At 39.1% G+C, this 14630-nt stretch overlaps 1 protein-coding gene across 2 annotated transcripts in view; it reads left to right on the top strand.

Moving 5' to 3' along the window:
* The first annotated feature begins 821 nt into the window (after window positions 1–821).
* asap1a (ArfGAP with SH3 domain, ankyrin repeat and PH domain 1a) overlaps window positions 822–14630 on the top strand; it is a 54006-nt gene continuing 40197 nt past the window's right edge. For both annotated transcript variants that reach the window (XM_056267596.1, XM_056267595.1), the window contains exons 1-3: window positions 822–1048; window positions 1453–1537; window positions 2904–3030. In XM_056267596.1, the coding sequence (XP_056123571.1) occupies window positions 1479–1537; window positions 2904–3030 (186 nt within the window). In that variant the 5' untranslated portion in view covers window positions 822–1048; window positions 1453–1478. The remainder of the gene's footprint in view (window positions 1049–1452; window positions 1538–2903; window positions 3031–14630) is intronic.

Here is a 14630-nt window from a genome sequence, read left to right as displayed (position 1 = left end):
GTGAAATTTTTATTACTGTTTTCTAGGGGACTTTTAGTATGTGGATGAGTGTGTGTACCAATGTGCCAAATGATTCAATCCATTGTTATAAAAACATGACTGATGCATTTAAGAGCAACAATTTTCAACCTTTACAGATCCAGACCCTCAGAAATGCTAGATTTCATACTTCTAATTTTTTATAATGATAATAAACTTAAAAAATAATACTTAAAAAAATAATTCTATATATTCCGTGAAGGTCCTGACTCCTGCATTTACAATATATATGATGAACTTCATATATAATAAATGTATATATAATATAATATATTAATTAAATAATATTGAACTTCAAGGAGATGGAGGATGCTGATTTGATCTTTGCCTGATTTAAAACATTTGCAAAAAAAACAAAAAAAAACATTTAACTTAATTTGACATGCAGTTACTATTTATTGTAGCTGTTTTCCAAATAGCCTACGTTGAAATTAGTTAAAATGATTCATTTTTAACAAACTTGATTTCTTTATTAATTTAATTTTTTTTCTATTCTTGTTTTTAATTTTTTTTTTTTAATTTTTTTATTCTTGTGTCTGATGACCTTAACCTGATGACCTTAATATACTTTGATTATTATTTTGAGTGAGTACCATTGCTGATCAGCATTCTCAGAGAACGAGTTTGTCATTTCTGTCAGTGAGGCTGAATTTAATACTGCATAACGCGTTCAATTCGCCAGTGGTATCAGATTTCCATTTAAAAGTTAAGCGTTCCCAGTTCCTGCCATTAGTTGTGGTCCTGTGCAGGATTCCCTCCTCCGGCCCCCTCCAGCCCACATGCTTGATTTTCGCTTCCTGTCCAGCAGCTCCAGATGGGGCAGATCAATGCGCGCATTCCTGCTCATTGTAACTGTAGCGGCATGTGATTTCAGCCCGTAATGTCCGCGCGCTGGATTGAGCACAATGCAGTGAATATGGTGCCACTTGGAAACTCGGAGCTCTACGCACAATCGGCTTTGCTAGTACTTTTTAATCTATTAATACGGAGTGAAACCGCAGCTGCCTCGGTAAGTTATAAGGCGTGGTTTTTTTTTCCCTGAGTGGCAAAAATTGTTTAGACAAATGTGATGTCAGCAGCAAACAGAAACTTCAGGAGAGGTTTATTTTTAGGGATTGTATTTTTCCTTGGAAAGATGAGAATCGCACTCAACTATTGAAATATTTACTTCTCTGGAAAATCCTGGAAAGAAGTTGTGTCTTGCAACATGCAGCTGGTTGACCAACTATGTTTTAAAAAATAACCAGATTGACCAGTTCAAGATGCTGGTTTTGTTGCTGGCCCAAAATTGGTCTAGCAGCTTGGACCAGAAACCAGCTACTAGCTTAAGCTGGATTTCCCAATAGGGAACAGATGTAGTTGAAATGTTCTCCTCTCACTGATATTAATGTATTTTTATTGTCTCAATTTGAGGCTGTTTTATTGAGGTGACTACAGAGATGAGGTCCTCATCCTCGCGTTTATCAAGTTTTTCCTCCAGGGATTCTTTATGGAGTCGGTGAGTAGAAAATGCACTGCTCTTCTTTATGTTATGCACTAAATATTCCATCTGCACATCATATGTGCTTCAGTGAGTTTATTCTGCCTCCAGATTTGCACATCAATCTATACTAACACTCCTCAATTTACAGCAGAGTATAGTCAAACTATTTTTAAGTTTAATCAAAGAACTGCCTGAACTCTTAAACTGTTTCATGCCCCCATGGACAGATTGTGGTCCTGTGAGGCTATAAAAAAAAAAAAAAAATTTGTGCCTATGTGCTGAACTGAAGTTCCTACAAAGTAAAAATGTGTACATTTGAGACAAACCATTACATGCTTGTGCTGTATTATAACAGCATAATAAACAAATGACTGACTGTTAAAACATCTTAAACATTTCTTGCTTCAGTGGATGAAACCGTAAATTCTGGATGTGTTCAGTATATATCAGCATTAGGGCAAAAAAAAACAAAAAAAAAAACAACACATTATAGACTATAGTACATTTATGGTCTATGAATGGAATAATAAGAAATATAACCTAATGCATAAATAAATGACCCAACTGGACCCTTTTTTATTTTTTGCACAATTTAGTTCTGGATTTATTTTTTATTTTTTTATAATACTAACGTTAATACTAACATAATATTAACATACTAATTCACTTTACCAATAATTTATCATTTATTCTTGCGTTTATTTAATTCCTTAATATTATGATTATTATATGAACCATACTAATTTATTTATTCATTTGATTTGACTTCTTGATTTAAAAGAAATGTCTTTTATGAGGCTGCTAAGGTTAAGCCTTCTAACGCATGCGCAGTTTCTCCTCTTGTTTATCCCGTCATCAATGGTGGGAGGAGATGAGCGTGCGTGCACGCGCTGGTGTCAGGGAGCTCAGACCGTCAGGACGGGGGGGAAAACGGAGGAAAGAGAAAGGGAAAACAGAATGAAACCGCTTCCGAAACCGGAACAACAATAATTTAAGGAAATACTCAAATTATCATACTATTTTAAAGCTAAATTGTGGAATGAGGGCATTTTAAACCAGCATCTTTTATCTTACATTGGGAGAACAAGGAGAGGAGCCTGAGCCGTTTTATGTAGATGCAAGTGGATAATTAAGACAGGGGAAGAGGAAAGACGTGGAAATTACACACAGCGACCCTCTCTAGGGACGGGAATTGCACAGTGAAGAAAAAGGCACTGTCTGCCACACATTTGGCAACGTTTCTTTTCATTTTACGCATTGCCTTGCCATTCAACCTTACCCAAACTGAGACATCGCTCCGTCCTTGACCACCCCTGTCTAATTCATGGTGCTATTGTGATTTTTCTCCCCTCCATTTTTATTGGGCGACTGTGTTTGCAAGGATGCCGGATCAGATCTCCGTGTCCGAGTTTCTCTCGGAGACGACGGAGGATTACAATTCCCCCACGACATCAAGCTTCACCACCCGCTTGCAGAGCTGTCGGAACACGGTCAATGTTCTGGAAGAGGTAAGGCCGCTCTTTTACTGTTAAATGAGGGAGGCTCAACTCGCACTAATGTGCAAGACACAAATAACGGTCCTTGAACGAGCCCAATCCAATGGAGGATCCACTTTAAACACACTTCACGCTCATTTCTGTCCTGCAACCTCTAAATTCTCCTTGACACTCTCTTTCTCGTTTGAAGCACCGGTTCGTCCCCGTTGGGTTGCATGTGGTTCGGTAGATATGGATTTACAATACACAGAATGCGGCGCTGATGAACAGTCGTATATGAAAATATCCATTGTTAACAGTAACACTTTAAATTATTCGACAACATTGTCTCCGTTTCTGCTTTTCAGTCGTAATGTCTGCTGTTTTAAGCTATTTTATTGTTTTGTGCGCATGTTAACGATATTATTTTTTAACAACGAAAATCTGTGTTCTCTTGGTTTCATCAATTGGTGCCTATTGTAATGCGTTTATAAAAATGAATTTTGTTTAAATCTATAATTTCATGTAAGCTGGAAGAGGTCCGTTGGATTTAATATCAATTTTTAATATTTAATACATTTTATTGATTATGTGCACACAAGAGAAAACGTCATATTTTGGAGTGTTGGCGCAATTCTCTTGAATAACTGATGTCATTGAAGCCGTGGATGTGCAGTGAATTGGGAGCTTGATATGAGTCAATAGGAATTGACTCATATTTGCTTTGACATGAAATTAACGTTACAGCCTTTATTGTTTTGCTATAAAGATAATAATAACAGCACTTTTGAGAAATGATCGGTTTTAGCTGTTTTATTCTACATGGAGCCGGTTGCCCCTTAATGGTAGCTAGCTCCCATATTGACATCACATGACCAGCCATGTCATGCAATTGGCATAGTTGTTATTAATAATATTAACTATTATACTATTATTATGTTTACTTCATATAGTGCTTTACAAAGCAAACAAGTTTAAACAAAATAATCAATAAAATACATGTAATATTTTGTTCAAGTCTTATTTACATGTTTGGAGTGAGCATGTTTGTGCATAATTATCATACAAATATGCATTAATAAATCTTTTTTTACATCAACAATAAATTCCATTATATATCTGACATATATAGTCAGGGATATCCATTGTAAACAACCTCATACAAGTGAAACTGTGATTAGATCAACCTCGGTTAATTAGTAAAAGGCAACAAATGCACTGGAACATAAGCGGAGACAGATGGGCTAATGGTCCGCATGACCTAGATGCCTGTATGTTATTATGCTCATAGATGAGCGTGGACTAGCAGAATGGTAGAGTCAAATGGGATTTGGGAATCTGCATAACCTTTACTTGAAACTAAGGGGTTTTAATTTTTGTAATGTTTATGTATGTCATTTGGGATAATATACCAAAGCCATCATCAACTTTTGCATTTCACTATGTGAAACTATTAAATAATTTATCATAATGAATCAAGCTCTTTTAGTTCATCCATAGACGTAAAAATGCATTAGTTTAGATTATTTGCACACTTTGATGTTTTAGAGAAGGAAACGTAAGACTCAGGAACAGCCAGTTGTGCTTCCCTAATTCTCCAAAGGCAGAAATCCCACAAGTCACGCCAGCAACTCTCATCCTCTGTGGATCTGAGATTTGTGATGTTCTAAGAATAGTTCATGTAACAAGGAGAGGTTATTCTCCTGAGCAGTGGTTCCAGGAGCAGAAAGAGTGAGATAGAGAGAAGGGATTAACCTACTTACACATGGGCCAGTGAACACCTGACTTGCCAAGACAACAGAGAGCTCTGCAGGCGGATGAAGGGGCTTCCTCTTGCTCTGCCACAGAGCCCACTCTTTATTGACACGGTTTTAATGGCCAAGACAGACATGGTGATCTCTGAATGACTCTGAGAGACATGAATGTCACCACCATGAATTAGCAATGTCCAGGCCAGTGATAGGAGGTATTGTGAGGCAGAATGAATTGGAGGTGAATGAACAGCACTCTGAATAATACACATGGGTTGGAACTTGGCCGACCGTATTTTTTTTATAGTGAGGGTGTTAAGGAGACGAACAGAATGCTCAGGCTGGGTTGCGTAAAGAGCCCATTAGTGGTTTTAGCTAATGATGTTTCTGGTGATCTGGAGAGACTCCTCCGTGGTGTCTCGTTTTGGCAGCTCCACATGTTCTTTTGACCTCTTTTGAATACATCATCTGGAATCCAAAGGATTTCTCCTCTTTTATTTTATTCAGAACATAGACTGTAAAAAAAGATAGACGCGTCTCCACTTCCTTCCACTGTAGAAAAATGCCAAAATATCCCAAAAACGGTCATTGCCAATTAGGGGTGTAAATCGGACCGTTCATCACGATACGATATGATATCGAGTCTCTCAGCCAGCGATACGATATTAGCCGATACCTCAAAAAATTCTGCGATACGATTACAATTCGATTTGATTCAGGGCTATATCAATTGATTCATCGATATTTAGATATTATGTGCCAAGTTTACACAACCAGTTACATTTTTATAAACTCACAAATGCAACCAAAATATTTAACATGAACGTTTAATTAAACTAGATTGCACACCCTCTCCCAATTGGGACATTTACAACAGAAGAGTTCATTTGCAAAAACAGACAACTCTGCTCTAGTTCATTTTCATAAATTATGTTTTTTGTAAATTTTTTCATAAATTATGTTATGACAGCTTTCCTGTAGCTCAAACAGTAGAGCGTTGGCGCTTGCAACGCTAAGGTCATGGGTTCGATTCCCAGGGAAAGCAAGAACTGATAAGAATGTAAATGTGTACCTTGAAATACAATGTTGCTTTGAATAAAAGCGTCTGCCAAATGCATTTAAATGTAATGTTTTATTGTGGATTCCAAGTATCAATCAAACTGCAGCTGGGTTGTTTTGAATAAGTAATGATAACTAAAAAAATACAGGTAATTCACAAAATTAAAGTTAATTGAAAATATGTTTTTTAATATATTAAAAGTTTGTGTTTTAGCGAAAGCAGATAACTACAACAGTTGTTTTTTTGGCAAACGCAGGTAACTCCACATTTCATGTTTCAGAGTTAAACAAAACCAAGTAATTGCCATGATATATAATAAAACACTGTGTTTGTGTAATGTTAATCTCCTCAGGTGACATAGACACCTGACAAACTTTATTGTAGTGATTAGACGCAATACAGGGAGTTTTTCCCTCACCACTGTAACATGCTGCTTTTACAAGGTTACGCCCCGAAGAAGATATCAAAGGTTCATCAAGTTCGTTTAAATGATCCATCCTCGATCACTTTTAGACAGGTTTGACGAAACAAGGCTGTTAATTCAAAGTGATTAACAGCCTTGTCACTGACCTGAATACTGACCTGATTCGCTAAAACGGACTTATCGGCCAACAACAAGGGTGCTTGTCGGTTTCTGCTGTAAAACATGAACTCGTGATGCCTTGACAGTGGACAATACCGGCTTTTGTGACAAAACGTATTTAGGGTTCAGTCAATCTTGTCAGGCGTCTTATTTCAGCTGAGAAAATTAACGTTATAAAGATACATCCATATTGATGTATTGTTACACCCCTATTGCCGATTACGTCATTCGCAAGCACAGCTATCAATCATGACGTTACACCTCGTTATTTTATCGCATCAAATAACAAACAAAAAAACAAACTTATTGGGAAAAACAAACACTTGAACATATGTCTGCGTGACAAGAACTACCTAAAATGACAAAAACAATCTTTGAAAAAAATTTATTTGAAGTGTAATTGGAATTTTTTGTATTGCTTGCATCCCTTTTGATTACATGAAGAGGGCGGGGTTTATGACTTATACTGAAGCCAGCCACCAGGGGGCGATGGAAATGCTTTGGCTTCACTTTTCAGGATTTGTGCTGCACACTTGATTCAGAACAAGACAGGGGAACTTTAGGGAGAAGAAGGGGAATGAAATGACAGATGACATGAATTTGCGTTGCCTTATATGAGCGCCATCACGTTTCAGAGCACAGGCACTAACTATCAGGCTACATCTCAGAAGACCAAAAGATTTATAATTTTACGATAGTCTCCACACTAGGTATGTTTACATGCACTAATTTTCATCAGTCAGAATGAATCTAATCCAATATCAGATACTGAAAATTTAAATGAACTGTTTTTATTTATGGCTGTAACTAGCGATTATTTTGATGTACGATTAATCTATCGATTTTTTTTACAATTAGTCAATTAATCTATTGTTTTTTTTGTTTGTTTTTTTACGATTAGTCGAATATTCTAATGATTATTTTAAAGATCAATCTAATCATTTTCTGTGGATTAATCCTTGATGAAACATGACAGGATTAGGGATGAGCTAATGTCATCGAAGCTAGTCATTTTTGCCTTGATGACACATTTAAAAAGAAAGTTGATATTTATGTCAGAATATTTAGTAAATATTCAGTCTCGTCCCATGATGAGTTTGTAAGTCATGAGACTGAAGGTATTATTCAATCAGATTGAGAAAATAGTTAGATTGTGTTAACATGCTTAATTTTTCCTGTTGATCGCATTATTTCACCAGCCCTTTCAATCAGATCGAAATTTCATTCAGTCCGATTGAGCCATCAATCTGAAATGGATTATTTGTGTGCATGAAAATAGTTGAGGCCTTGAGTCTCGTTCATGACACAGTGTTCTAAAAACACTTCGCTCAAGTCAAAAGAAATTAATCAAATGCACCTCTAGACCTTGTGCTTTTTTACATTCCTTTGCCCTGGCCTGCATCTAACCTTTTTAAACGCAAAACACGTTCTGTGTGAATTTAATCTTTTTAGAGCAATTAATGTAATTATGTGAAATTCAGGTTTTCTCCTTTTCATATCTTTTCAGCCATCCCCCAGTTTTGCATTTGTATTTATGTATTTGGCAGATACTTTTATCCAAAGCGACTAAGGTATACATTTGATCAGTTCATGGATTCCCTGGGAATCGAACCATGACCTTGGCAATGGCATTGCTAGGACTCAAACAGTAGTTTGTTCTCATGATATAAAATAACACACCTCAACATTTGCACTGTCCTTCACTCCATTTGGTCCACAACATCTTTGCCCTAATCCTGCATTCCATACAAAGCCTCTCCATCTTGATAATGGTTTCCATGGCACTGTGCTCATATATTCTCATCATGAGGACCAGATGGCAAGGTAATGAAGGTAGATGTATAGACTGCTTATCAACAAGCTGCTGGCATGCATACTCAAAGACAGTATCTCATTTCTGCCCATTATTTCCATTTGAAATAGTACTTGTGGAAATGTCAGAATGGTCAGCTTTGTCTTGAGGGCTCACATGGAAACTTGCTCTTCGTTTATTTCTTGTGTCGTATTTTATACAGCACAATCGAGAGAAGGACGTAAGAGATTCTCTGTTTTAGTCCAGCATGGAGTAATGTCTGCACTGATAATTCTCTCGAAAAAAAAAGTAAAAATGTCCCTGAGTGCTTGAGGGAGAAGTCCCCAGTGACTGATACTGCAGTTAGCGCTTCATTTACATGGGCATAGAATAAATCCCTTGCTCAGAGACACGCAGTTATATTCTGCACTGCAGCAAAACCCATCCAACTATAGACCGAGTTCACTCGTTTTATGCCTGAGGTGGAGCTTAAAGCATTAAAGGGAACCATAGACAAAACAGGACAGAAACTTGGGTATTTTATGGTCTAATCTGTTTAGGATGAGAACACAAAGATCAAACTCCTCTTCAGTAGTCTGACTCTGTGGGTTAAACGGGTCAGTGAAATACCTCCTTTACTTGACAACAATGACGCTCATATACTCCTGCTGCCTAGTCATCCCTGTCTCTTGCACACAAAAAAAATGAATAAAAGATGTCCACCCGTCACCATTTGCTCATAATATGCTGCATTGTTTGCTCCAAGTGAATTAAACAAGGAGGCACAACAGCACTGTATTGAGTACAATAGTTTTCTTTTGAATAATTCTGGACTTTTTATTTATTTGCATTTTCTGGTATCTCTTGTAATTTTGTGTAGTTTGAAGTACAAGCAGAGATTACGACAGTATTGAGGAATCTCATCATTGCTTTTTATTGATGGCTCTGGAAACAATGAGTATATTTGCCATCACAAAAGACCGCATGCTAACAGTTCACCATACAAATGTGATTCTGATTTCAAAACTATGTAGTTTTTCCCCCAAGCCATTTTTAAGTTTTTTTTTTATTTTTATGTTGTTGACACCTGCTGGTTTGGCAGCTGTTTGCTTTTTTTTATTTAGTTTACACATTTATTTTCTGTGCATTCATTCATGCGTTATAGTGCCTGCATAGTAGTCATGGTAACAATGATAAAATGCTCTAGTGACCTATTTCATGGCAGACCTGATCTGCAGCCATTGATTTGTAGCCAGATGGGAAATCAGAGGATTTACACCACATTTGGTTGCCTTGAAATTTCTGGAGCATTAGCTCTATGGTTTTGTATGGTTTGATGTTTCAGTGCTGACCAGATTTCCATTTTTCACAGCATTATGTTTTCATTTAGCAGGAGCAGATTGAGCTGTTAAATCTATTTCTTTTAATGTACATTTACTGTACATTTATTCATTTAGCAGAAGTCCAATTGATTAATTTTCCAAAGCCATTTGATTACCCTATCCTGGTAATTTAATTAGAATTCAGCCTTGAAATGAAAGGGAATGATTATAATAATTACAAATCAATAACAAAAAACTTGTGCACTGGTGATAAAGTATAGCTTCCTTTTTATAAAATTGACAAATTTGTTTAGTTACATCAAGGAAATCAAATTTTGTGGCTCTCTGGAATACTTCTGATTGGTTAATTCTGTGGATTCAGTTGCTCACTTTCATTCGGAACGACCATTAAAGGGACAATGTGTAGGAATTTCTCCCATCTAGCGGTGAAAATGTATTTTGCATTCAAACGAATTGTGCTCTCCAGCACCTCGCTTTTTCAAATGCGCGTTGCATCTACGGTAGCCATTATGTACCAAAAAGCTATGACAGGATGTCTTCTAATAGCACTTCGTCGAGTGTTCCTTCGGGTGAACAGTTTATTTCAAACAAACAGCAACTTGACACAACGAACAAACGAATGTTACAGTATGAATTACTGACTGTGAAAAACATGAACTATTGTAATAAGTAGTTATGCCTTCTTTATTCGTTATATTTTCTGAAGTACGTGCATTGTTAGATATCATCATCAACTTTTAACTATAAATGTTCATCTGTCTATAAAATAAAGTACACAACCAAACAATGAAAAAAAGCTTGTAATTAAGACTGTAACATTGACTTACCTGTCGAGAAGAAAGCAGGACTTCAGCGTCTCTTTTGAAATCTTTCTCCTGCATTAGCTCTATCCACCTGGAAAAAGCTATCCCGACATTAACTCGTGTGTTTTGTAATCTCCGGTCACGTTTCCTTTTACAATCTATTTTGGACTTTTCTGGCGACGAGGATTTGCAATGCAGCCTTTTAAACTTGCCGGGGCAGTGACAAGCGCCTCTCACTGCTCTTCTCCTCCGCTTCTGCTGCTTTCAGTTATGTCACGCTGGCTCTGAACGAAAACGCATTGTGGAAACGCGCTGGCCTAGTAATTTTTGTCCCTCTCTGCTATTATAGTTTTTCAAGATGGCGGAACTACATGGAAGCCTCTGTGGACCTACCCGTCCCATGTATATAAAGATAATAAATTCTTCGTTTACGAGGATAAGTCAAATAATTGGCAGAGGTATTTGTACACCATTGAGGACATATTTATGAATAAAAATATTGATTTTATATAATAAAATACATAAAAAAGTACACATTGTCCCTTTAATGCCCGTTCCCACCAAAAACGATAACTATATTAGCATCCACACTAACGTTCGATAACATACTGTTTATTTAAAGGAGAAGTTGTCTGCACTTTAAATGCTTGAGTTATTTAATGTCAGCGGGGGATATAAGCAGGAGAAGGCGCGGTTGATCATGGAGCTAAGAGAGTCCACTGACCATCTGGTGAGAGCCGCGGATGCCCAAGTTGTAACCGGGAGAAAATGGAAGGCCAAGGAGGAAGTTGACCTGGCAATAAGTAGGCTGCGACACAGGGCTTGTGGTTGGTAGAGTACAGGACGGCCGGGCAGGCCTCGGTTGGGGACAGGCTCCTCTCTTCTGGTCGAATGCATCCAAAGAAGAGAGGAAGGCCATGGTGGCAGCAGAGGTGATGAGAGCTGAAAACGAGAGACTTATCATCAAAGCGGTGTCCCAGGGCCAACAGGGAGGCTGGCTGTCGTGGGAAGGCGTTCTAGACAGGCAGCTGGCTTGGTCTGACGAATGGAAGATTCCACAGGCCAGGCTAAGTTTTCTCGTCAGAGCAGCATATGACACCTTACCTTGCCCCCGCAACCTCCACCGATGGTTTGGCAACGAGGAATCTTGCCACCTGTGTAACACTGCTAATGCGAGCTTCCAACACCTCATGTCTGGCTGCAAGACAGCGTTGGCACAAGGGCGCTACAGGTGGAGGCATGACCTGGTGCTGAAGAAGCTTGCTGAGGTAGTGGAAACATGCAAGCAGGAAGCGAATAGCAGGCCCCCGGCCCTAACCGCACATTCCATCCAGTTCGCAAGGGCTGGGGAGAGAGGTAACACCCACCACCAGAAGGACACAGGAAGACTCCTCACACCAGGGAAGGGGTGGACGCTAGCAGTCGACCTTGGGAAGCAGCTCCATTTTCCCAGGGAGATAGTGGAAACGTCTTTGCGTCCAGATCTGGTGATGTGGTCTGCTGCTTGCAAGGTTGTCCTGATGGTGGAGCTCACAGTCCCATGGGAAGGAGGACTTGAAGCTGCCCATGAGCGGAAGCGGGCCAAATATTCTGATCTGGCTGCAGAGTGCAGGGAGGCTGGTTGGAGGGCAGTCATTTACCCTGTGGAGGTGGGGTGCCGGGGGTTTGTGGGCTCCTCAACCTCTCGTCTGCTCCGCGACATGGGTGCAACAGGCATAAGGCACCGGAAAGCCATGAAAGAGCTGGCAGAAGAGGCTGAAAGAGGCAGTTTCTGGCTGTGGCTGAGAAGGAAGGCAAAGAGTTGGGGTCCAGTATCCACCTAGGGCATCAGCAGGGGGTGGCAGGGAGAAATCCCTGCCATCGCTCCGCCACCATGAGATGTACTGGGGTTAAAGGAGCGAAACATCCGTGACTGGTGGTCCCCAGCTGATGACCCATAAATGCCCTCTGTAGTGTTCACCAACATGTACACCTTCGGTACACCTTAATCTCTTAGGCACCGGTGGAGGTGCGACAGGCAGAAATGCCCAGCAGGTTTCACCATCTACCTGTATGTTAAACTAAGGATGGATTATAATGGCTGTCAATGTTTTTATTGTTCATCAGCTGGGAAAAAATTTCTGAAAGTATTTCCAACGATATTGTTTCTCTGTGTTGTTATCGTTATAGTTGTGTTGTGGACTTTTTTTTATATGTGGACTTTATCTTTGTAGTTCTCGTCCTTGGTGTAAATGGGCCTTTAGAATTGCTGCAGCTTGCAAAGAGGAACATAGAGGAACTGAAATTATGTCATTATCAGTCAGAAGTAGCGCTCTCTGTAGCAGTCTGTGATTACTGAACAGTGGCTGCTTAGTGTTAGTCAGCAGAATAATAGTGCTACTGCTGTTGGCTCTGGCTCTGCTGCTGTGTGATTGTGCTGTGTGTCTGTCATTGGAGAATTGTCCAGGCCGAGCTCAGCTGGATGGTTATACAAGCGCATGCAGCAGCTGAGGGAGAGACAGTGTGCCGCGTCTCGTGTCCTTGCGTTGAGGTCACCAGACGCAGTCTCAGGCATGGACAAATTGTCTTCTTCACCGGCCTTCAGGGCTGACCAGCCCCTCCGTCAACAAAGGCCACCCTGCTGAAGTTATTGTGCTACTCTGCCTGGCACTGATATAAAAAATCTGGCCAAAACCAGTTAGCCGATAATTAGAGATGCACCGATTGCAATTTTCTTGGTCGATTCAGATTTTTTTTGTAAGTGTGTGTGACCCGCGGATACCGATTTTTGCCGATTCCGATTTTCCTTCAAAGAACTATACTTGACATCATATACAAACAAAAATCTACTTTTCTTCAATTCAAAATTGTAGTTTCATAAAAAAAAAGTAAATAGACGGTAATAAAATTAGAACAAATAAGCACAAATCAAACAACAGCACAAATAAATGCAACAGAATAAAAAGAGATATGAAAAAAAACACGGCTTTAAGTTTTTCAGGTGGTTATACAGTTTATTCAGGTAAGAAATTCTACAAAAATTAAAGTAATCAAATGTAAAAAATAACACTGGGTAGTCTTCATTGTAAAAATTAAATACAGATTAATGAATTAAAGTTCAATGAATTATTCAGTCAAGAGCAGAGAGTGGTTTTCTCTTTGTCTTTTTGTTTTTTGTTCTTTTATTAACATGACAGTCAGCAGTGGGAATATTAGACTGCTGCCACTTTAAGAGTTTATGCACGGATCCAATATACTGTTACACAAATTAGGTCTTTAACTGAATACTCGCCAAGACAGGCATTTTAGTACTTGGGACTCACAAGCTGGCGGCTTGTGCGCTCCACTTATATAGATTAGTGGTACACACGCTTTTGGTGTGAGCGCAAAACTGGCGGGAATTAGGGAAATTATGCACAAAATAAGCACTGTTTAACCGGAGCGGATTAGATGAGTGAGAGTATGCAGGTGCGTGTCACTTCGTGGTCAGAGAGAAGAGAGTGAGAATGCGCAGCTTACGTTATTGCCTTAGGCATCACAACAATCAAGATTAATTTAATAACACTGTAAAATGTAGTGTTTTTTCACTCAATTTAACAAGCAAAAATATATCGACCAATGCATGTCTAGTATTGAGTGATACTGAATTAGAAAATCTGTAATATGTGCCAGTAACGAATATGTCACGCACTACAAAATCGGTCAGATTCATTGTTTTCTGACTGCATTTAAAAAAAAAAAGTTGAATCAAGTGTTTCTTTTAGAGGCCCACAAAAGTTTTCACCTGCCTCTGTGTGTGTTTGTGTTTCTGTGTTTTATTAATCAGACTTGGACAGAACATGAAATTCTCAGAACCAAAGGCATACCTAGCATTCTGCGTGAGTATCAGAGGGCCCGTTGCTATGGATACGAACCAAACCGACCATAATTTACACAATGACCTGTTCTTCTCATATCTAGAGCCACAGATTCAATCAGTGCCAGCGCTGGAGTGGTTCTTGCCAGGTCTGTGGGTGTTCAGTGGCTCAGCGATCGGGGTGTTGACTTCATGCAATGTTTCCATTGCGTTTCTCTCGGACATTTGTATCTTTTTCTTCCACAGTTATTGTTATTAAAACAGACAGAAGAAAGTTGGATCACCCTTGGCCTGCAGTTCTGACTCATAAACCCCATGAAACTTTGGTCTGAGCTTTTTCCCCTTGTGCTGTACACTCCAGCCTCTCCACAGCCTCAGTCAAGTCTGCTGGCTTTGGCCTGGGAGAGAGAAGTAATTCCTTAAGGAGTTCATGTTTCTTGTGGCTGATAGCTGGTGCTGGTCTCTC

Source organism: Rhinichthys klamathensis, unplaced genomic scaffold, assembly GCF_029890125.1.
Source record: "Rhinichthys klamathensis goyatoka isolate OS25496 unplaced genomic scaffold, OSU_Roscu_1.1 h1tg000261l_1, whole genome shotgun sequence".
NCBI classification, from domain to species: domain Eukaryota; kingdom Metazoa; phylum Chordata; class Actinopteri; order Cypriniformes; family Leuciscidae; genus Rhinichthys; species Rhinichthys klamathensis.
Note: the sequence above shows the minus strand (reverse complement) of the source record. Positions and strands in the feature narration are given on the sequence as shown.